Source organism: Cherax quadricarinatus, chromosome 27, assembly GCF_038502225.1.
Source record: "Cherax quadricarinatus isolate ZL_2023a chromosome 27, ASM3850222v1, whole genome shotgun sequence".
NCBI lineage: Eukaryota > Metazoa > Arthropoda > Malacostraca > Decapoda > Parastacidae > Cherax > Cherax quadricarinatus.
Window position 1 is genome coordinate 18684540 of NC_091318.1, and position 24994 is coordinate 18709533.

General features: G+C 40.2%; 1 protein-coding gene across 3 annotated transcripts in view; it reads left to right on the top strand.

The window, feature by feature from the left end:
- The window catches only part of LOC128691214 (WD repeat-containing protein 17-like), a 245478-nt gene extending 228693 nt beyond the window's left edge, over positions 1-16785 (top strand). For all 3 annotated transcript variants that reach the window (XM_053780080.2, XM_053780079.2, XM_053780078.2), the window contains exon 24: positions 15019-16785. In XM_053780080.2, coding sequence (XP_053636055.2) covers positions 15019-15138 — 120 coding nt within the window. In that variant the 3' untranslated portion in view covers positions 15139-16785. The remainder of the gene's footprint in view (positions 1-15018) is intronic.
- Positions 16786-24994: the final 8209 nt, after the last annotated feature.

Genomic DNA, 24994 nt, shown 5'->3' on the forward strand with positions numbered 1-24994 from the left:
GTTTAGCAATGTGAATGCTTTTGTTTTGGCACAATACAAGGTGTCTATATTTGAGTATCATAGGCAAACTTATGACTAGTTAGGATTTATTATTTTAAGATTAAGATTAGTATTTCTGGGTTTATAGTCAGTGGGTGAGTGAGTAATTTTGAACCACCAGGTGGTTATCATGTAGTTAGTTGTCGGGGTGGATCAGGGAGATAAGATGTTTTCTAACTGTAGTTTTGAAAGTAATGAATGTGTCTGCAGTTCTAGAGTTTTCAGGTAGGGTGTTCCAGATTTTAGGTCCTTTGAAATACAGTGGACCCCCGCATGACGATCACCTCCGAATGCGACCAATTATGTAAGTGTATTTATGTAAGTGCGTTTGTACGTGTATGTTTGGGGGTCTGAAATGGACTAATCTACTTCACAATATTCCTTATGGGAACAAATTCGGTCAGTACTGGCACCTGAACATACTTCTGGAGTGAAAAAATATCGTTAACCGGGGGTCCACTGTACATTGAATTTTTGTAAAGGTTTAGTCGAACACGGGGAATGTCATAGAGATGTTTGTGTCTGGTGTTATGCCTGTGGATCCTGTCACAACTATCAAGATAGCATTTTAGGTCAAGGTTAATATTGGAATTTAAGGTCCTGTAGATATAGATTGCACAGTAGTAAGTGTGGATGTTCTGAACAGGGAGTAGGTTTAGATCTATGAAGAGTGGGGGGGTGTGTTGCCAGGGATGGGATTTAGTGATTATTCTTACTGCGGCTTTTTGTTGGATTATTATTGGCTTTAGGTGTGTTGCTGCAGTTGAACCCCAAGCACAGATAGCATAGGTGAGGTATGGATATATGAGTGAATGGTATAGTGTGAGAAGGGCAGTTTGTGGTACGTAGTATCGTATCTTGGAGAGGATAACCATTACGATTCTTATATCTCTCAAACCAACCTTTGCTGGCCGTAAATTCACTCACATCACCACTAGTTGCAGGCATTTTTCTAATTAAATCGTCATGCAACTTCCTAGCCTTTTCACATATGATCGCTTGAGAGATGCTATCTCCTGCTATCTGTTTTTTGTTTATCCACACCAATAACAGTCTCTCAACATCTTCTATCACTTGCGATCTCTGTTTCAAAAACAAACTTGCACCTTTGGCAAGAACAGCTTCCTTGATTGCTGTTTTCTTGGCCTCAATAGTAGCGATGGTTGATTGGAGTTTTGTGTACAACCTGGCCAGCTCAGAGACATGCACTTCCCTTTCATACTTAGCAATGATCTCTTTCTTCATATCCATAGTAATTCTCACCCTTTTTGCTGTATGGTTTGCACTAGAAGCTTTCTTGGGGCCCATGGTGACTTATTTTGCAGGTGCAATCACTAAAGACGCTGTGATAATATGAAATGTTCTGATTGTATGTTTGGATACAACCGCGGTGGCTGGCTTGTAAACACTGGCACCCACGGGACAAGTGAGGTGCACTCAGGCCACACGTGGACACGTCTTGAACGGAACGAATCGCGTTGAGCGAGTTTTTTAGCGCTAGCCGAGGCAAAATTTTTGCGTTAAAATGTATCGCTAGGCGGATTTAACGTTATGCAATGCGTTCGTTAGGTGAGGGTCCACTGTATATAATAGAACAGTAGTATTATATAACATTTGTGCATGTTTATTGTAGTAAACAGTAGTGGCAGTTTGGAGGGATATGTTGTGTATCTTTATATGTGTATGCTTCTAAACTGTTGTATTCTGAGCACCTCTGCAAAAACAGTGATAATGTGCGAGTGTGGTGTAAGTGTTGAATGATGATGAAAGTATTTTCTTTTTGGGGATTTTCTTTCTTTTTTTTTGGGGGGTCACCCTGCCTCGGTGGGAGACGGCCGACTTGTTGAAAAAAAAAGAAAAAACTTTAGTGTGGCTATTGTGTTTAATTCAGTGAGTGTATATATATACATTATATACAGCATTGGTCTCACAGACCACAAATGTTACTATAAAAAGAAAAGAAAAAAGTATAAAAAACGTAAAATAAAGAAATGCGATTTTGCGGAAGTCGTTGATGTTACCGCCACCCGGACATTTTGGGTCAAATTTCCGCCTCTATACCTCGGTAAGTACTGATCAGAATTTTTTTGTTTTTGTTTTTTTACCTTCACAAAAATATTATCTTTAACCCTTAAATGGTCCAAACGTATATATACTCTTTTTCAACATCTGAAAGTATGTAAAAAAATGTAGATCTTTTTTTTTTGTTTTACATGTGAAAACATGTAAAAAAACTTTTATCTACATTTTTTTTTTTTTGTTATATATGAAAATATGTAAAAAAAAGTAGATCTACTTTTGTAGCACTACAAATTTGAATGTCGATTTGTTTGGACCGTTTACGGGTTAATTCTGTAAGATTTTTTTTTTTTTTTTTTTTTTTTTTTTTTCAAAATTTCTTGGACACTGGGGCACCCCTTGAAATTTTGCCTCTGGACCCTGATTGGGTTAAAGAGTGGTACAGTGGAACCCCAAATTTTGAACTTAATTCATTCCAGGAGCTAGTTCTAAATTCGAAAAGTTTGAAAAGCGAAGCAATATTTCCCATGAGAAATAATGGAAATACAATTAATCCGTTCCAGAAACCCAAAAATATTCCCCCCAAAAAATACATTTTATAGAGATTAATTAGTTTTACATACACACAACAAACACGTATAGTGTGCAATTATGTATTAATAAATTTAAGTAAACATATAAAATAACAGTCTCTTATAGAGGAATAAGTTTACTGAGTATACCAGGAAAAGCATACGGTAGGGTTATAATTGAAAGAATTAGAGGTAAGACAGAATGTAGGATTGCGGATGAGCAAGGAGGTTTCAGAGTGGGTAGGGGATGTGTAGATCAAGTGTTTACATTGAAGCATATATGTGAACAGTATTTAGATAAAGGTAGGGAAGTTTTTATTGCATTTATGGATTTAGAAAAGGCATATGATAGAGTGGATAGAGGAGCAATGTGGCAGATGTTGCAAGTATATGGAATAGGTGGTAAGTTATTAAATGCTGTAAAGAGTTTTCATGAGGATAGTGAGGCTCAGGTTAGGGTGTGTAGAAGAGAGGGAGACTACTTCCCGGTAAAAGTAGGTCTTAGACAGGGATGTGTAATGTCACCATGGTTGTTTAATATATTTATAGATGGGGTTGTAAAGGAAGTAAATGCTAAGGTGTTCGGGAGAGGGGTGGGATTAAATTTTGGGGAATCAAATTCAAAATGACAATTGACACAGTTACTTTTTGCTGATGATACTGTGCTTATGGGAGATTCTAAAGAAAAATTGCAAAGGTTAGTGGATGAGTTTGGGAATGTGTGTAAAGGTAGAAAGTTGAAAGTGAACATAGAAAAGAGTAAGGTGATGAGGGTGTCAAATGATTTAGATAAAGAAAAATTGGATATCAAATTGGGGAGGAGGAGTATGGAAGAAGTGAATGTTTTCAGATACTTGGGAGTTGACGTGTCGGCGGATGGATTTATGAAGGATGAGGTTAATCATAGAATTGATGAGGGAAAAAAGGTGAGTGGTGCATTGAGGTATATGTGGAGTCAAAAAACGTTATCTATGGAGGCATAGAAGGGAATGTATGAAAGTATAGTAGTACCAACACTCTTATATGGGTGTGAAGCTTGGGTGGTAAATGCAGCAGCGAGGAGACGGTTGGAGGCAGTGGAGATGTCCTGCTTAAGGGCAATGTGTCGTGTAAATATTATGCAGAAAATTCGGAGTGTGGAAATTAGGAAAAGGTGTGGAGTTAATAAAAGTATTAGTCAGAGGGCAGAAGAGAGGTTGTTGAGGTGGTTTGGTCATTTAGAGAGAATGGATCAAAGTAGAATGACATGGAAAGCATATAAATCTATAGGGGAAGGAAGGCGGGATAGGGGTCGTCCTCGAAAGGGTTGGAAAGAGGGGGTAAAGGAGGTTTTGTGGGCAAGGGGCTTGGACTTCCAGCAAGCGTGCATGAGCGTGTTAGATAGGAGTGAATGGAGACGAATGGTACTTGGGACCTGACGATCTGTTGGAGTGTGAGCAGGGTAATATTTAGTGAAGGGATTCAGGGAAACCGGTTATTTTCATATAGTCGGACGTGAGTCCTGGAAATGGGAAGTGCAATGCCTGCACTTTAAAGGAGGGGTTTGGGATATTGGCAGTTTGGAGGGATATGTTGTGTATCTTTATATGTGTATGCTTCTAAACTGTTGTATTCTGAGCACCTCTGCAAAAACAGTGATAATGTGCGAGTGTGATGAAAGTGTTGAATGATGAAAGTATTTTCTTTTTGGGGATTTTCTTTCTTTTTTGGGTCACCCTACCTCGGTGAGAGACGGCCAACTTGTTGAAAAAAAAAAATAAATAAAATAACATTTTTACTTACCTTTATTGAAGATTGGTGATGGCATCTAGAAGATAGGGAGGAGGAGAGAGGAAGTTGAGGTTAGTGTTTGGAAGGGAAATCCCCCTCCATAAGGGCTTAAGGTATCAAAGCCCTCTCTGGGGTTACTTCACTTCTCTGTCTTTTAATGCCACTAGGACCAGCTTGAGAGTCACTGGACCCCTGTCTCACAGAATAACTGTCCACAGTCTTCTGTTTCTGGCACTTCTTTAAGATTTCCCTAAAATGGGACATGGTTCTGTCACTGAACTTGTTGTAAAGGTGGCTTGTTTCAGCTTGCTCAGGGTGGTACTTCTCCACAAACATTTGGACATCATTCCATTTGGCGCAAATCTCCTTAATCTTTGAATCGGCATGCAACTTCCTTGCCTTTTCACAAATAATCGTCTCTGAAACACTATCACCTGCCATCTCTTTATCCTTGATCCACACCAGCAACAACTTCTCAACCTGATGGATTGTCTGTGGTCTTTTTTTGGTTAGCATATTAACACCCTTCACAACATCAGCTTCCTTGATTTGTTCTTTCTTTGCCAGGATAGAAGCGATGGTCGACTTGTTTTTCCCATACATCCTGGTAAGCTCAGCAAGTTTCACACAACTCTCATTACTTCTGTATTATTTCCTTCTTCACATCTATGGTGTTTCTCACTTTCTTTACCACAGGGGTACCACTAGCAAGTTTCTTTGGGCCCATGGTAGCTTATTTCACAGTCCCACAAGCACTAAACACAATGAATTAATTGTAAAATGTTTGAATAAGACCACAGGTTAGTGTTCACTCAAGCATCAACAAAACCAGACTGGCTCACAGTGCCTGCACGGGAACGCAGGCTGGCGGACAGGTCCGGTACCCCAGCAGTTCGAAAAAAAAGGGGGCAAGTTCAATAATGGGGACAAAGTTAGGTCAAAAAAAGCGGTCGATTTTCAAAGAGTTCGCTAAGCGATACGTTCGAAATTTGAGGTTCCACGTATAGGGTAAGGAGTGTCATTTGGGGTACATAGTATTATGTTTTGGAAAGGATGCCTACTGATTTGGAAATTTTCTTGGATGTATGCTGGATGTAGGAATGAAATTTAAGATTACAGTCAAGGAGAAGACCTAGAAATTTATCCTCAGTGTGTCTTGTAATATGGAAACCATTTATCGATATATTAAGTTGGATATTTAAGGCTATTTCCAAACAGCGTGAAGTATGTTTTGTCTATGTTGAGAGTGGACCCTCGAATTTCATCATCCCTTCTCTGTATGTAAAGCTATAGTTATTCTCTATAAAATGTATTTTTTGTTAATATTTCCCATAAGAAATAATGTAAATCCAATTAATCCATTCCAGACACCCAAAAATATTTTTTATTATCACACCGGCCGATTCCCACCAAGGCAGGGTGGCCCGAAAAAGAAAAACTTTCACCATCATTCACTCCATCACTGTCTTGCCAGAAGGGTGCTTTACACTACAGTTTTTAAACTGCAACATTAACACCCCTCCTTCAGAGTGCAGGCACTGTACTTCCCATCTCCAGGACTCAAGTCCGGCCTGCCGGTTTCCCTGAATCCCTTCATAAATGTTACTTTGCTCACACTCCAACAGCACGTCAAGTATTAAAAACCATTTGTCTCCATTCACTCCTATCAAACACGCTCACGCATGCCTGCTGGAAGTCCAAGCCCCTCGCACACAAAACCTCCTTTACCCCCTCCCTCCAACCCTTCCTAGGCCGACCCCTACCCCGCCTTCCTTCCACTACAGACTGATACACTCTTGAAGTCATTCTGTTTCGCTCCATTCTCTCTACATGGAGCGAAACACCCAAAAATATTAACAAAAAATACATTTTATAGAGAATAACTATAGTTTTACATGCAGTGCATTGTTTACAGTGTCTCTAAGTATAGCTGGGTTTGAGTGAGAGTAGATATAAGTAGTGTCATCTGCAAATAAAACTGGTTTAAAGGGGTTGGGATGCATTGGGAAGATCATTGATGTAGATCAGAAAGAGGAGTGGGCCTGGTCACTATCCTGGGGCACTCCAACAGCTACAGGCTGGATAGTGCAGTTGACCCCATTTGCGTATACATACTGGTGTCTATCGTTAAGATAAGATTTTAGGTAATCGAGGGACTGTCCTCTGATGCCGTAATGATTTAGTTTTAGGTGCAGGAGATTGTAGTCCATGGTATAAAATGCTTTCCATAGGTCATTGAAGAGTCCCAGAAGATATTCATTTTTATCGAGGGCTGTATATATTAGTTCAAGAATTTGTATAATAGCATTATTAATACTTTTTTTTGGTCTAAACCCAGACTGGCAGGGGTTAAGTATATGTTGGATATACGGTAGGAGCAAAGTCATTTGTGTATTATTTTTTCAAATATTTTAGAAAGTGAGGGCAAGTTTAATATAGGTCTGTAGTTGTTCAAATTAGTTGGATCACCTCCTTTGAGCATCGGGGTGACCCTTGTTGTCTTGAGTATGGATGGAAAGGTTGATATGACCACAGAGTTGTTAAGCAGTGTTGCAGTAATGGGTGACAGCACATGAGCAGCTTTTTTATATATGAATGGTGGAAAGTTATCTAGATCTCCTGCTTTGTTTTTTAATGATTTAATGATGAGTGATATTTCAATAGAATTAGTTGGAGGTAGATATGGAGTGTTTGGATAGTTGCCAATGAGGCAGTCTTGCAGCTGAGTATTTGTGCTAGGAATTTTGCTTACTAGCTTTGATCCTATAGTAGAGAAGAAGACATTAAATTTAATGGCCGTGTCTGTAGGCTGTATGTAAAGATTCATCTGGTTTAGTTTATCTGTTTCTAGACAATTTTTTAGAGCCCAAAATTTTGGAGAGGGTTTACCAGGTCCTTTTCATATCACCTTTTATTTCAGTTAATGTATTTTTGTAATATATTTACTTAGATTTTTGTATTAGTTTTGTGAGTATTGATGTGTATCATTTAGCCAATTCTTTAGTAATCAGGTCTAATCTGAACAGTTTTTCAAGTTGGTGATTTTTATCAATGGATTTGAGGATACTGTTTGTTAGCCATGGGCTGTTTAGTCTCTTTGCTGTGATCTGCTTCATTTTAATTGGACAGTGCATGTTATAGAGGTTTTGGGTTTTATGTAAAAAAAATTTGACATCTTTGTCAATATTATTGCTGTCAGCTAGCTCTCTCTGCCAATCAATGTCACCTAGTGCTAATATTAAATTATTTACCGATGGCTCGTCATGGAAGTGAAATAAGATCTTTCTCGAGTCTTGAGGCAGTTTACATAAGTTGGTTATGAGAAAGGTGGGGTAGTTGTTATCTGTAGTGTTGTCTGTGATTATACCTGCTTGTAGTGGAGATATTGTGTTGGTCCACATATGGTCAAGTAAGGAGGCACTTGTCTCAGAGATTCTTGTTGGCTTGGTTATAGAAGGTAGTAGGAAGTTTGAATGGAGGGTTTATATTTGCGTGTATTGTTCTGTTCTGTAGTATGTGAAAAGGCAAGGCAGTTGCATGATGATTTAATTAAAAAACAGCCTGCAACTAGTGATGATGTTAGTGAATTTAAGGCCAGCAAAGGTTGGTTTGAGAGATTTAAGAATCATAGTGGCATACACAGTGTGATAAGGCATGGTGAGGCTGCCATCATCAGCTAAACAAATGAAAACCACCCATGGGCCCCAAGAAAGCTTCTAGTGCCAACCCTGTGGTAAAAAGGGTGAGAATTATGATGGAATTGAAGAAAGAGATAATCACAAAGTATGAGAGTGGAGTGCATGCCTCCAAACTGGCCAGGTTGTATAACAAACCCCAGTCAACCATCGCTACTATTTTGGCCAAGAGAAAGGCAATCAAAGAACCTGTTGTTGCGAAAGGTGCAAGTATGTTTTCAAAACAGAGATCGCAAATACTCGAAGATGTGGAGAGACTGTTGTTGGTGTGGATAAATGAAAAACAATTATCAGGAGATATGTGAAAAGGCAAGGCAGTTGCATGATGATTTAATTAAAAAAAAACCTGCAACTAGTGGTGATGTTAGTGAGTTTTAGGCCAGCAAAGGTTGATTTGAGAGATTTAAGAATCGTAGTGGCATACACAGTGTGATAAGGCATGGTGAGGCTGCCAGTTCTGGCAAAAAAGCGGCTGAAAAATTATTTTTATTTTATTATTACACTGGCCGATTCCCACCAAGGCAGGGCGGCCCGAAAAAGAAAAACTTTCACCATCATTCACTCCATCACTGTCTTGCCAGAAGGGTGCTTTACACTACAGTTTTTAAACTGCAACATTAACACCCCTCCTTCAGAGTGCAGGCACTGTACTTCCAATCTCCAGGACTCAAGTCCGGCCTGCCGGTTTCCCTGAACCCCTTCATAAATGTTACTTTGCTCACACTCCAAATTTTTTTTTTTTTTTTTTTTTTTTTCTACAAGTCGGCCGTCTCCCACCGAGGCAGGGTGACCCAAAAAAGAAAGAAAATCCCCAAAAAGAAAATACTTTCATCATCATTCAACACTTTCACCACACTTGCACATTATCACTGTTTTTGCAGAGGTGCTCAGAATACAACAGTCTAGAAGCATACACATATAAAGATACACAACATATCCCTCCAAACTGCCAATATCCCAAACCCCTCCTTTAAAGTGCAGGCATTGCACTTCCCATTTCCAGGACTCAAGTCCGACTATATGAAAATAACCGGTTTCCCTGAATCCCTTCACTAAATATTACCCTGCTCACACTCCAACAGATCGTCAGGTCCCAAGTACCATTCACTCCTATCTAACACGCTCACGCACGCTTGCTGGAAGTCCAAGCCCCTTGCCCACAAAACTTCCTTTACCCCCTCTCTCCAACCCTTTCGAGGACGACCCCTACCCCGCCTTCCTTCCCCTATAGATTTATATGCTTTCCATGTCATTCTACTTTGATCCATTCTCTCTAAATGACCAAACCACCTCAACAACCCCTCTTCTGCCCTCTGACTAATACTTTTATTAACTCCACACCTTCTCCTAATTTCCACACTCCGAATTTTCTGCATAATATTTACACCACACATTGCCCTTAAACAGGACATCTCCACTGCCTCCAACCGTCTCCTCGCTGCTGCATTTACCACCCAAGCTTCACACCCATATAAGAGTGTTGGTACTACTATACTTTCATACATTCCCTTCTTTGCCTCCATAGATAACATTTTTTGACTCCACATATACCTCAACGCACCACTCACCTTTTTTCCCTCATCAATTCTATGATTAACCTCATCCTTCATAAATCCATCTGCCGACACGTCAACTCCCAAGTATCTGAAAACATTCACTTCTTCCATACTCCTCCTCCCCAAAATATGTGCAGGAATTCAAGGATTACATAGACACTGAAAAATTAAAACCCCAACAAGTGTTTAATTGTGACAAAACAGGCCTGTTTTGGAAGAAAATGCTAAACAGGACCTACATTACACAGGAGGAAAAAGCACTGCTAGGACACAAGCCTATGAAAGACAGGGTAACTCTCATGTTTTGTAGTAATGCTAGTGGGGATTGCAAAGTGAAGCCTCTACTCATGCATCACTCTGAAACTCCCAGAGTGTTCAAGAAACACAATGTCGTCAAGGCTAATTTGTGTGTGATGTGGAAGGCAAATAGTAAGGCATGGGTCACTAGGGACATTTTCTATGATTGGTTCTATCGTGTTTGGCCCCACTGTGAAAAATTACCTCCTGGAAAATAAATTGGACCTCAAGTGCCTCCTGGTATTAGACAATGCTCCTGCTCATCCTTCAGACTTGCCAGAACGAATTGTGGGGGACTTGAGCTTTATTGAAGTAAAGTTTTTGCCTCCTAACACCACTCCTCTCCTCCAGCCCATGGACCAGCAGGTCATTTCAAATTTCAAAAAACTGTACACCAAAGCAGTGTTTCAAAAGTGCTTTGAAGTGACCTCAGACACTCAGTTGACCCTAAGAGAGTTTTGGAAAGATCACTTTAGTATCCTCAGTTGCATAAACCTTATAGGTAAGGCTTGGGAGGGAGTGACTAACAGGACCTTGAACTCTGCTTGGAGGAAATTGTGGCCAGAATGTGTACAAGAGAGGGATTTTGAAGGGTTTGGGGCTAACCCTGAGGAGCCTATGCCAGTTGTGGAATCTATTGTGTCATTGGGGAAGTCCATCGGGTTGGAGGTTAGTGGGGAGGATGTGGAAGAGTTGGTGGAGGACAGTGATGAAGAACTAACCACTGATGAGCTGCAAGAGCATCTGCAACAGCAAGAGACCGCAACTGAGGAAATTGCTTCAGAGGAGGGGAGAGAGAAACGGAGGAAGTTGCCGTTTTCAATGATTAAGGAAATTTGTGCAAAGTGGATTGATGTGCAAACCTTTATGGATGAAAATCCCCCTGACACAGCTATTGCAAGCTGTGCTGGTGACTTTTACAGTGACAATGTTGTGGCCCATTTTAGGAAAATCTTAAAGGAACACCAGGTACAGAGCTCTATGGACAAATTTTTTTGTGCGACAGAGGTCCAGTGACTGTCAAGTTATTCCCGGTGGCATTAAAAAAAGAAGGGAAGTAACCCTGGAAAAGGACTTGGTACCTAAAGTCCTTATGGAAGGGGATTCCCCTTCCAAAAAATAATACACCTCCATCTCCCCTCCTCACATCTCATCACTCACCAATAAATCTTCAACAAAGGTAAGTGTCATTTATTCTTCATGTAGTATTTATTGTGCATGTATCTTTTTTTTTCTCTGTAGGGAAATGTATATTTCATGTAAAAAAAAAAAAAAAATTTCTTACTTTTGGGTGTCTGGAACAGATTAATTGGATTTCCATTATTTCTTATGGGGAAAATTAATTCAGCTAACAATAAATTCGGCTAAGGACAAGCTCTCTGAAACGGATTAATATTGTTGGTCGAGGGTCCACTGTACAGTGGTGCCCCGAGTTTCAGCCTCCTCCCAACTCAAACAGTTAGGTAAGTACATTATTGTAAGTGCTTTTATGAGTGTATTTTTGGGGGTTTGAAATGGACTAATCTAATTAACATTATTCCTTATGGGAACAAATTCATTCGGTAATGGCACTTGAACAGCCTTCTGGAACGAATTAAGGCTGAAACTCGGGGTTCCACTGTATCATGCCAAGATAATTTGAATCCCATTATTGAATGTACCATTTGTAATAATATTAAATAATTTGGACTACCTAACGTGTATGCACCTGGAGAAGAGAGGAATGCAGAGGAGAGAGAGAGATTTTGGGAGATGTTAAGTGAATGTATAGGAGCCTTTGAACCAAGTGAGAGAGTAATTGTGGTAGGGGACCTGAATGCTAAAGTAGGAGAAACTTTTAGAGAGGGTGTGGTAGGTAAGTTTGGGGTGCCAGGTGTAAATGATAATGGGAGCCCTTTGATTGAACTTTGTATAGAAAGGGGTTTAGTTATAGGTAATACATATTTTAAGAAAAAGAGGATAAATAAGTATACACGATATGATGTAGGGCGAAATGACAGTAGTTTGTTGGATTATGTATTGGTAGATAAAAGACTGTTGAGTAGACTTCAGGATGTACATGTTTATAGAGGGGCCACAGATATATCAGATCACTTTCTAGTTGTAGCTACACTGAGAGTAAAAGGTAGATGGGATACAAGGAGAATAGAAGCATCAGGGAAGAGAGAGGTGAAGGTTTATAAACTAAAAGAGGAGGCAGTTAGGGTAAGATATAAACAGCTATTGGAGGATAGATGGGCTAATGAGAGCATAGGCAATGGGGTCGAAGAGGTATGGGGTAGGTTTAAAAATGTAGTGTTAGAGTGTTCAGCAGAAGTTTGTGGTTACAGGAAAGTGGGTGCAGGAGGGAAGAGGAGCGATTGGTGGAATGATGATGTAAAGAGAGTAGTAAGGGAGAAAAAGTTAGCATATGAGAAGTTTTTACAAAGTAGAAGTGATGCAAGGAGGGAAGAGTATATGGAGAAAAAGAGAGAGGTTAAGAGAGTGGTGAAGCAATGTAAAAAGAGAGCAAATGAGAGAGTGGGTGAGATGTTATCAACAAATTTTGTTGAAAATAAGAAAAAGTTTTGGAGTGAGATTAACAAGTTAAGAAAGCCTAGAGAACAAATGGATTTGTCAGTTAAAAATAGGAGAGGAGAGTTATTAAATGGAGAGTTAGAGGTATTGGGAAGATGGAGGGAATATTTTGAGGAATTGTTAAATGTTGATGAAGATAGGGAAGCTGTGATTTCGTGTATAGGGCAAGGAGGAATAACATCTTGTAGGAGTGAGGAAGAGCCAGTTGTGAGTGTGGGGGAAGTTCGTGAGGCAGTAGGTAAAATGAAAGGGGGTAAGGCAGCTGGGATTGATGGGATAAAGATAGAAATGTTAAAAGCAGGTGGGGATATAGTTTTGGAGTGGTTGGTGCAATTATTTAATAAATGTATGGAAGAGGGTAAGGTACCTAGTGATTGGCAGAGAGCATGCATAGTTCCTTTGTATAAAGGCAAAGGGGATAAAAGAGAGTGCAAAAATTATAGGGGGATAAGTCTGTTGAGTGTACCTGGTAAAGTGTATGGTAGAGTTATAATTGAAAGAATTAAGAGTAAGACGGAGAATAGGATAGCAGATGAACAAGGAGGCTTTAGGAAAGGTAGGGGGTGTGTGGACCAGGTGTTTACAGTGAAACATATAAGTGAACAGTATTTAGATAAGGCTAAAGAGGTCTTTGTGGCATTTATGGATTTGGAAAAGGCGTATGACAGGGTGGATAGGGGGGCAATGTGGCAGATGTTGCAAGTGTATGGTGTAGGAGGTAGGTTACTGAAAGCAGTGAAGAGTTTTTACGAGGATAGTGAGGCTCAAGTTAGAGTATGTAGGAAAGAGGGAAATTTTTTCCCAGTAAAAGTAGGCCTTAGACAAGGATGTGTGATGTCACCGTGGTTGTTTAATATATTTATAGATGGGGTTGTAAGAGAAGTAAATGCGAGGGTCTTGGCAAGAGGCGTGGAGTTAAAAGATAAAGAATCACACACAAAGTGGGAGTTGTCACAGCTGCTCTTTGCTGATGACACTGTGCTTTTGGGAGATTCTGAAGAGAAGCTGCAGAGATTGGTGGATGAATTTGGTAGGGTGTGCAAAAGAAGAAAATTAAAGGTGAATACAGGAAAGAGTAAGGTTATGAGGATAAAAAGATTAGGTGATGAAAGATTGAATATCAGATTGGAGGGAGAGAGTATGGAGGAGGTGAACATATTCAGATATTTGGGAGTGGACGTGTCAGCGGATGGGTCTATGAAAGAAGAGGTGAATCATAGAATTGATGAGGGAAAAAGAGCGAGTGGTGCACTTAGGAGTCTGTGGAGACAAAGAACTTTGTCCTTAGAGGCAAAGAGGGGAATGTATGAGAGTATAGTTTTACCAACGTTCTTATATGGGTGTGAAGCGTGGGTGATGAATGTTGCAGCGAGGAGAAGGCTGGAGGCAGTGGAGATGTCATGTCTGAGGGCAATGTGTGGTGTGAATATAATGCAGAGAATTCGTAGTTTGGAAGTTAGGAGGAGGTGCGGGATTACCAAAACTGTTGTCCAGAGGGCTGAGGAAGGGTTGTTGAGGTGGTTCGGACATGTAGAGAGAATGGAGCGAAACAGAATGACTTCAAGAGTGTATCAGTCTGTAGTGGAAGGAAGGCGGGGTAGGGGTCGGCCTAGGAAGGGTTGGAGGGAGGGGGTAAAGGAGGTTTTGTGTGCGAGGGGCTTGGACTTCCAGCAGGCATGCGTGAGCGTGTTTGATAGGAGTGAATGGAGACAAATGGTTTTTAATACTTGACGTGCTGTTGGAGTGTGAGCAAAGTAACATTTATGAAGGGATTCAGGGAAACCGGCAGGCTGGACTTGAGTCCTGGAGATGGGAAGTACAGTGCCTGCACTCTGAAGGAGAGGTGTTAATGTTGCAGTTTAAAAACTGTAGTGTAAAGCACCCTTCTGGCAAGACAGTGATGGAGTGAATGATGGTGAAAGTTTTTCTTTTTCGGGCCACCCTGCCTTGGTGGGAATCGGCCAGTGTGATAATAATAACCTAACTATTTTAAACCTAATTATGTATGTACCTAACTGGGAATGTATCTAATCACGTACCTAATAATATGTTCAAATGTACTGCTCAAATATAACCTCTATCAAAATAGCATAAGAATTAGTATTAGTCTGCCCGAAGTGCCTAGGCACAGTAGTGGCCATCTTTGTCATTAAAATCTTATAACATGTAAACCACACATTGTAAGCTTTACAAGGAAATAAATATTTGCATTTGTATTTGTTCTTTGTTGATACTGTTCCAAAAATTCCTCTCCTTAAATTCTTTAATTATGGAATTGTGATTAATTCTGTATATTGATATATTAAAAATACAGTAATTATAAATTTTCTTTGCTCTAGAAAAGATTTTGTTATATCACACTTTGTTCTTGACACCTTGCCCCTCCATTTTGTGAAATTTAATCCTTAGAAACTTTTACTATTATTATTATTATTATTATTATTATTATTATTATTATTATATTAAAATATTAAATAATTCTTCACTTCTCAGGGTCCCAGTTATTTTCTGGAAAATGGAGAATCAGTGATGGGACAGAATGATGCACTCATGTGGGCTAAAGTTCATCCTTATTCACCTCTCGGCACAGGACATCGACTTAATCCATTTTGAGTTACATCTAGCCAACCTTCACAATTTTTCTTTAAAAAAGAACAAAAATGTCATTTTTTGTATTAGTATCTGAAGCACTTACCACATGCTAAATAGGTGTTCACATATATTTTTCTGCTAAGTTCAGCTCAGTAATGTTGTAAAGATATAATTACAATATTTAAACGCTACACTAACTGATTATATTGTTAAGGATAATATTTTGTAATTTTATAAGTATTTTACACATTTTTATTCTGCAAGTTTGTTGTCCTTAATGGCACAGGTTTTATAATCCCCCTTATACCTTGTCCAGTTGTCACAAATAGTAATTAATAGGCTTACAAACTTATGAGAAAATTTTAGAAAACTTTTAATAATTAACTTTTGTTTGCAGATGTATAATACATGTACTTGTGTAGAAAATTAACATTTATTTGCAGATATACAATACAATACTTTCATAGGATACCTAGCAGCTCATTTTTTTTTTTTTCACACAGATTAATTTTGCAGGCTAAGAGCTGTTGTCCTACCTCAGCTCATTTCAAAACCCAGCCCTGTCTAAGGTATACTACCACCCCTCAGGATGTGACCCACAACATTTGACTAACACCCAGGTACCTACATACTGCTAGGTGAACAGGGGCAGCAGATGTAAGGAAACATTCTCAACATTTCCACTCATGCCAGAAATCAGACCATGGTCACTCAGTATGTGAGCTGAGAGCACTACCAGCAGAGCCATGGGACACCATGTAAAACTAGCAAATCCAGTTACACCTTACTGAAACTGTTACTCTTTCAGTTTTCTTTATAATAAATATTATAGCAGCCTGCAAGCAGTAATGGCAATGTATTAATTTTTGAAGATATTGAAAAGAATCCATTACCATTTAAAAATCTATACATTCATACATACAGTAGACATCATAAATATGCACACACATGAACAGGTCATGCAGAAAACAAAACTCCTTGCTGTAACCTATTGTTTTAAATATGTAATACTGAAATATGCATATATTCCTCACTGCAACTAGTATATTGTACGATTACCCTTCCTCTGATGTACTCCTTAAGTCTCCTAGGCATTGATAAGATTAATTTATAGAGGATAGAAAAGTCGATACCCTCCCATATGTGCCTAATGTCACTTGAGATTTTGGGGTTAGGGGACATGTCCTTGCCACAAAAATAATGCTTTTGGCAGGATGGCAAGGGACACTTGTCTTCCATACAAAAGTTACCCTGGTACTTCTCAAATTTGTCAGGCAAAGTCTGCTAAAGGCATACTTATAGGCATGCAAATTTATGACACTTACTGTATGTTAGCCAACAAGCTTTGTTGTTGTCTGTCTCTGTTTTTCTGTCTATTTATATCTTTATCTCTCCCTTGCTCTAGCACACTCACTTATGCTCTCACTTACTGATTCTCACTTACATTTTTATTACAAAAAAATTGATGATTATAGCAAATCTTTTAGTTATTTTGAGTTTATGAATTTGATAAATGAATGAATTCAGAGATCAAAGCAGTTAAGAGTCATTATTTGAAGCTCTTCCTGTTAGTAATTATTTTAAGGAAAGAACATTTATACATGTTTTACAAGAATGTTGCCAGTGTCAAGCCAAGGCTTAACCCTCCTCCTCCTCCTCCTCCTCCTCCTCCTCCTCCTCCTCCTCCTCCTCCCCCTCCTACTCCTCCTCCTCCTCTTCCTCCTCCTCCTCCTCCTCCTCCTCCTCCTCCTCCTCCTCCTCCTCCTCCTCCTCCTCCTCCTCCTCCTCCTCCTCCTCCTCCTCCTCCTCCTCCTCCTTCTCCTCCTCCTCCTCCTCCTCCTCCTCCTCTTCCTCCTCCTCCTCCTCCTCCTCCTCCTCCTCCTCCTCCTCCTCCTCCTCCTCCTCCTCCTCCTCCTCCTCCTCCTCCTCCTCCTCCTCCTCCTCCTCCTCCTCCTCCTCCTCCTCCTCCTCCTCCTCCTCCTCCTCCTCCTCCTCCTCCTCCTCCTCCTCCTCCTCCTCCTCCTCCTCCTCCTCCTCCTCCTCCTCCTCCTCCTCCTCCTCCTCCTCCTCCTCCTCCTCCTCCTCCTCCTCCTCCTCCTCCTCCTCCTCCTCCTCCTCCTCCTCCTCCTCCTCCTCCTCCTCCTCCTCCTCCTCCTCCTCCTCCTCCTCCTCCTCCTCCTCCTCCTCCTCCTCCTCCTCCTCCTCCTCCTCCTCCTCCTCCTCCTCCTCCTCCTCCTCCTCCTCCTCCTCCTCCTCCTCCTCCTCCTCCTCCTCCTCCTCCTCCTCCTCCTCCTCCTCCTCCTCCTCCTCCTCCTCCTCCTCCTCCTCCTCCTCCTCCTCCTCCTCCTCCTCCTCCTCCTCCTCCTCCTCCTCCTCCTCCTCCTCCTCCTCCTCCTCCTCCTCCTCCTCCTCCTCCTCCTCCTCCTCCTCCTCCTCCTCCTCCTCCTCCTCCTCCTCCTCCTCCTCCTCCTCCTCCTCCTCCTCCTCCTCCTCCTCCTCCTCCTCCTCCTCCTCCTCCTCCTCCTCCTCCTCCTCCTCCTCCTCCTCCTCCTCCTCCTCCTCCTCCTCCTCCTCCTCCTCCTCCTCCTCCTCCTCCTCCTCCTCCTCCTCCTCCTCCTCCTCCTCCTCCTCCTCCTCCTCCTCCTCCTCCTCCTCCTCCTCCTCCTCCTCCTCCTCCTCCTCCTCCTCCTCCTCCTCCTCCTCCTCCTCCTCCTCCTCCTCCTCCTCCTCCTCCTCCTCCTCCTCCTCCTCCTCCTCCTCCTCCTCCTCCTCCTCCTCCTCCTCCTCCTCCTCCTCCTCCTCCTCCTCCTCCTCCTCCTCCTCCTCCTCCTCCTCCTCCTCCTCCTCCTCCTCCTCCTCCTCCTCCTCCTCCTCCTCCTCCTCCTCCTCCTCCTCCTCCTCCTCCTCCTCCTCCTCCTCCTCCTCCTCCTCCTCCTCAGTACTTTACTGAAGAAATAATCTTATGAAGATGAACTTAGACTACACCAGGGCCAAAGCTAATGCAAATCTTTTAATGTATTTTTTAGCTATTTTAAATGTTATATAGAGATATTAATAAAATCTTAGTCGTATGATAGTTTTTTCGCATTGCCAGTTTTATACACAGAGCCCTCGTTGCCTTAAGTGTTCTTTGAAATGTTCATTTTCATTATTTTTATAACACACTTTCTATCTTCCACCTTTGTAGGGTTATCATCCTCATTTGTTATCATCAGTAGTTGTCATCATCAATTGTTAGAGTCATTTTATATTGCACACATTAACTAAAGATGTCAGAGGAATATAATTTCATTAAGTTTCGGTATGTATATGCTACAGTGAGCAGAATAATCTTGCAGGTATCAGCACAGAGTAGAAATAATACCCTACCATAGTAGGTTTATCCCAAAGAAAGAAAATATATTTATCATTGCACATTCCTTACCTGTTTTTTTTTGGTTTTTGTTTTTTTTGAAGGAACACAGTATCACAATAAATTGTTACATAAATTGATTTGAATTGGCAAACCATGGATAGTGAATTTTTGCTACAGCTATTCTTGTCATTTTTCATGGTTGATATGAATGAATAACTTAATTGTACCCTTGAGTGGTAGTGTGATCAGTCATTTTAATGTAAATATGACAGATCTCTACACAACATAAAAACTTCTTAAACAATATTTATACAAAATAATGTAAATGATTAGCTAGTTACACAAAAGAATGTAAATGATTAGCTACACTTTATATAAGGACTATAAGAGATTTCATGAGCATATTACTTGAGATAATTCTATATGTTTATCAGTGTCAGTGCATGCAATTTTTAAAGATGTAGTGTAAGCTTTTTCCTGGTGGCAAGATAAAGTGGACAAAAACATGTGAAAGGACTGCAGACTTGAATAATAGGATATGTTTGTATCAGGTGACTTTGAGAACAATTAAAAAATAGCCCAGATTTAGATGAAAGTGTAGACAACAATTACTACAGCAACTGCTAAAATGACAACTTTGATGATGACTACTACTATAACAATGAGTATTACAACATCAAGATCCATAACGAGTACTACAAAAACAATGATGACATCTACTACAATGAAGACTACCACAAAAACAATTACTATGACAAAGACTAGTATGATGACTACTACGGCAGTGACTACTATTATGATGATGACTATAACAACTACAACAATGACTGCTGTGATGAACACTACTGCAACAACAACCAAGACAACTACGACGATGATGACTACTGCTGCTGCTGCCACCGCTGCTGCCAATGGCACAACCACTACCACAACAACAGCAACGTAGTTGTGTGGCTACATTGGTACATTTTGTCAGAGAGGTCTGGGGGATCAGTTCTCATATAATTTTTTTTTTCAACGAACTGGCAGGGTGGCCCAAAAAGAAAAACAAAAGTTTTTCTTTTTAAATTTTGTAATTTATACAAGAGAAGGGGTTACTAGCCCCTTGCCCCCGGCATTTTAGTCGCCTCTTACAACACGCATGGCTTACGGAGGAAGAATTCTGTTCCACTTCCCCACGGAGATAAGAGGTTGGTTATAGGTAGTAGGTTGGTAGACAGCAACCACCCAGGGAAGTACTACCGTCCTGCCAGATGACGGTGAAACAAAAACCTGTAACTGTTTTGCATGATGGTAGGATTGCTGGTTTCTTTTTCTGTCTCATAAACACGCTAAGATAACAGGGATATCTTGCTACTCCTACTTACACTTTGGTCACACTTCACAGACATGCACATGCATATATATATATACATACATCTAGGTTTTTCTCCTTTTTCTAAATAGCTCTTGTTCTTTTTTATTTCTTCTATTGTCCATGGGGAAGTGGAAAAGAATCTTTCCTCCGTAAGCCATGCGTGTCGTATGAGGCGACTAAAATGCCGGGAGCAATGGGCTAGTAACCCCTTCTCCTGTATACAATTACTAAAAAAGAGAAGAAGAAAAACTTTATAAAACTGGGTTGCTTAAATGTGCGTGGATGTAGTGCGGATGACAAGAAACAGATGATTGCTGATGTTATGAATGAAAAGAAGTTGGATGTCCTGGCCCTAAGCGAAACAAAGCTGAAGGGGGTAGGAGAGTTTCAGTGGGGGGAAATAAATGGGATTAAATCTGGAGTATCTGAGAGAGTTAGAGCAAAGGAAGGGGTAGCAGTAATGTTAAATGATCAGTTATGGAAGGAGAAAAGAGAATATGAATGTGTAAATTCAAGAATTATGTGGATTAAAGTAAAGGTTGGATGCGAGAAGTGGGTCATAATAAGCGTGTATGCACCTGGAGAAGAGAGGAATGCAGAGGAGAGAGAGAGATTTTGGGAGATGTTAAGTGAATGTATAGGAGCCTTTGAACCAAGTGAGAGAGTAATTGTGGTAGGGGACTTGAATGCTAAAGTAGGAGAAACTTTTAGAGAGGGTGTGGTAGGTAAGTTTGGGGTGCCAGGTGTAAATGATAATGGGAGCCCTTTGATTGAACTTTGTATAGAAAGGGGTTTAGTTATAGGTAATACATATTTTAAGAAAAAGAGGATAAATAAGTATACACGATATGATGTAGGGCGAAATGACAGTAGTTTGTTGGATTATGTATTGGTAGATAAAAGAGTGTTGAGTAGACTTCAGGATGTACATGTTTATAGAGGGGCCACAGATATATCAGATCACTTTCTAGTTGTAGCTACACTGAGAGTAAAAGGTAGATGGGATACAAGGAGAATAGAAGCATCAGGGAAGAGAGAGGTGAAGGTTTATAAACTAAAAGAGGAGGCAGTTAGGGTAAGATATAAACAGCTATTGGAGGATAGATGGGCTAATGAGAGCATAGGCAATGGGGTCGAAGAGGTATGGGGTAGGTTTAAAAATGTAGTGTTAGAGTGTTCAGCAGAAGTTTGTGGTTACAGGAAAGTGGGTGCAGGAGGGAAGAGGAGCGATTGGTGGAATGATGATGTAAAGAGAGTAGTAAGGGAGAAAAAGTTAGCATATGAGAAGTTTTTACAAAGTAGAAGTGATGCAAGGAGGGAAGAGTATATGGAGAAAAAGAGAGAAGTTAAGAGAGTGGTGAAGCAATGTAAAAAGAGAGCAAATGAGAGAGTGGGTGAGATGTTATCAACAAATTTTGTTGAAAATAAGAAAAAGTTTTGGAGTGAGATTAACAAGTTAAGAAAGCCTAGAGAACAAATGGATTTGTCAGATAAAAATAGGAGAGGAGAGTTATTAAATGGAGAGTTAGAGGTATTGGGAAGATGGAAGGAATATTTTGAGGAATTGTTAAATGTTGATGAAGATAGGGAAGCTGTGATTTCGTGTATAGGGCAAGGAGGAATAACATCTTGTAGGAGTGAGGAAGAGCCAGTTGTGAGTGTGGGGGAAGTTCGTGAGGCAGTAGGTAAAATGAAAGGGGGTAAGGCAGCCGGGATTGATGGGATAAAGATAGAAATGTTAAAAGCAGGTGGGGATATAGTTTTGGAGTGGTTGGTGCAATTATTTAATAAATGTATGGAAGAGGGTAAGGTACCTAGGGATTGGCAGAGAGCATGCATAGTTCCTTTGTATAAAGGCAAAGGGGATAAAAGAGAGTGCAAAAATTATAGGGGGATAAGTCTGTTGAGTGTACCTGGTAAAGTGTATGGTAGAGTTATAATTGAAAGAATTAAGAGTAAGACGGAGAATAGGATAGCAGATGAACAAGGAGGCTTTAGGAAAGGTAGGGGGTGTGTGGACCAGGTCTTTACAGTGAAACATATAAGTGAACAGTATTTAGATAAGGCTAAAGAGGTCTTTGTGGCATTTATGGATTTGGAAAAGGCGTATGACAGGGTGGATAGGGGGGCAATGTGGCAGATGTTGCAAGTGTATGGTGTAGGAGGTAGGTTACTGAAAGCAGTGAAGAGTTTTTACGAGGATAGTGAGGCTCAAGTTAGAGTATGTAGGAAAGAGGGAAATTTTTTCCCAGTAAAAGTAGGCCTTAGACAAGGATGTGTGATGTCACCGTGGTTGTTTAATATATTTATAGATGGGGTTGTAAGAGAAGTAAATGCGAGGGTTTTGGCAAGAGGCGTGGAGTTAAAAGATAAAGAATCACACACAAAGTGGGAGTTGTCACAGCTGCTCTTTGCTGATGACACTGTGCTCTTGGGAGATTCTGAAGAGAAGTTGCAGAGATTGGTGGATGAATTTGGTAGGGTGTGCAAAAGAAGAAAATTAAAGGTGAATACAGGAAAGAGTAAGGTTATGAGGATAACAAAAAGATTAGGTGATGAAAGATTGAATATCAGATTGGAGGGAGAGAGTATGGAGGAGGTGAACGTATTCAGATATTTGGGAGTGGACGTGTCAGCGGATGGGTCTATGAAAGATGAGGTGAATCATAGAATTGATGAGGGAAAAAGAGTGAGTGGTGCACTTAGGAGTCTGTGGAGACAAAGAACTTTGTCCTTGGAGGCAAAGAGGGGAATGTATGAGAGTATAGTTTTACCAACGCTCTTATATGGGTGTGAAGCGTGGGTGATGAATGTTGCAGCGAGGAGAAGGCTGGAGGCAGTGGAGATGTCATGTCTGAGGGCAATGTGTGGTGTGAATATAATGCAGAGAATTCGTAGTTTGGAAGTTAGGAGGAGGTGCGGGATTACCAAAACTGTTGTCCAGAGGGCTGAGGAAGGGTTGTTGAGGTGGTTCGGACATGTAGAGAGAATGGAGCAAAACAGAATGACTTCAAGAGTGTATCAGTCTGTAGTGGAAGGAAGGCGGGGTAGGGGTCGGCCTAGGAAGGGTTGGAGGGAGGGGGTAAAGGAGGTTTTGTGTGCGAGGGGCTTGGACTTCCAGCAGGCATGCGTGAGCGTGTTTGATAGGAGTGAATGGAGACAAATGGTTTTTAATACTTGACGTGCTGTTGGAGTGTGAGCAAAGTAACATTTATGAAGGGATTCAGGGAAACCGGCAGGCCGGACTTGAGTCCTGGAGATGGGAAGTACAGTGCCTGCACTCTGAAGGAGGGGTGTTAATGTTGCAGTTTAAAAACTGTAGTGTAAAGCACCCTTCTGGCAAGACAGTGATGGAGTGAATGATGGTGAAAGTTTTTCTTTTTCGGGCCACCCTGCCTTGGTGGGAATCGGCCGGTGTGATAATAAAAAATAATAAAAAAAAAAAAACAAGAACAAGAACTAGAAAGAAAATAGCAGAAAACCCAGAGGGGTGTTTATATATATGCTTGTACATGTATGCGTAGTGTGACCAAAGTGTAAGTAGAAGTAGCAAGACATACCTGAAATCTTGCATGTGTATGAGACAAAAAAAAAGACGCTAGCAATCCTACCATCGTGTAAAACAATTACAGGCTTCCGTTTTACACTAACTTGGCAGGACGGTAGTACCTCCCTGGGTGGTTGCTGTCTACCAGCCTACTACCTGTTCATATAAATATAGTAGCTAATGTGTTCTAACATTTAATTTAATTACCACCGCTACCATCACTACAGCTACTGCTACTACTTTACCACCATTATCTCCTCCTCCTCCTTCCCTCTTCCTGACCTGTCTTCTGATTTTGTTGTTCCTTGCTCACTTTTGACTTGATAATGGTCCAGGATGGACTGAAACATTGTCCAAAATTTCATCCCTGAGTGGAGGATGTTAGTGAAACTAATGAAAAAAGCAGTAAACCCACAGTAGCTACAAGTAAGTAATAGGATGAAAAAAAATTAAGACAGTGAGTAGATATGACAAATCAGCTAGTGAGAAATGCACTTGAAGTGACTGAAAATACCATTGGAGCCAGTTTGCTATTGTGGCGTTAATGATTAATTTTTTTTGCGTGAAGATTAATAGTTGATACTTTACTATTCACTGACACTGCTGAAATTCTACAGTATGTGTTTAGCTTAAGTTTAGCGATAACACACCAGTTTACTATAATTTTACCGAGTGTGAAAGATAGTATTTTATATAATGCAAGGTATGACTGAGAATGTCAAGTCAGGTGTCACTGAGTATCCTTTTATGGCTTTCATATACAGTGAAGGTCCTGTTATCTGATTTTCAACTTCATATTATTACTGCTGTGTCCCAGTTGTATTATAGTCACCACTTTGTAGGGATATAATCATTGTGTGGGCTACCAGTACTGATAAGCCATTCTGTTCAGGTAACCTAATTTTTTCATTATTCCAAGTACTTCAGGTCTCTCAGGGCCAGATAAGAGGTCCTATATTGTTTTGATTTCTGTGGTTTGTATATGATGTGTCAAATTCTCTCCAAACTCTCACTAGCTTTACACCTACTCTCATGACATTTCCACCTTTATAATGCTGCATTCATTAATAAATCATTTCATTGCATTTTATAAAAAAGTCACATAATGTAATATGCTCATTAAATCTCTGCTTTTAATTAACTATTTAGTCTAGTTGGTCTTTGTTAATGAAAACAGTTTTTGTCAGAGATACTTGCAAGGGGTAATGTTTACTATATTATTGTAATTATTACTGTAAGATTAGTAAACCTACTTAATTTTGAGCTTATGGTAGATGCCTAATTTTAGTGATCAGTTTGAGCTTTAGATGTACAGTTATATCTATTGATATAAAAGTGAGTAGCAAGTTCATGTTATCCAATTAAATGTATAATTAAATACTTATAAAATACAGTATAACAATATTTAACAAGTTCTTTGCATTGCTATTAAAATTGCATTAAAAGTAAATTGAAAAATACTGATTATGAAACATCTTTAATTCATAGAAGTTAAGTACATATAATTTTTAAGAATTGAGATAATTTTATTAAGAGAGTTATCCATATAAAAAAATATATTAGGATAAAATTTTTTTTTGGTGTATCAGGTTTAAGAACTAAATAAGTCTGCAGGGCA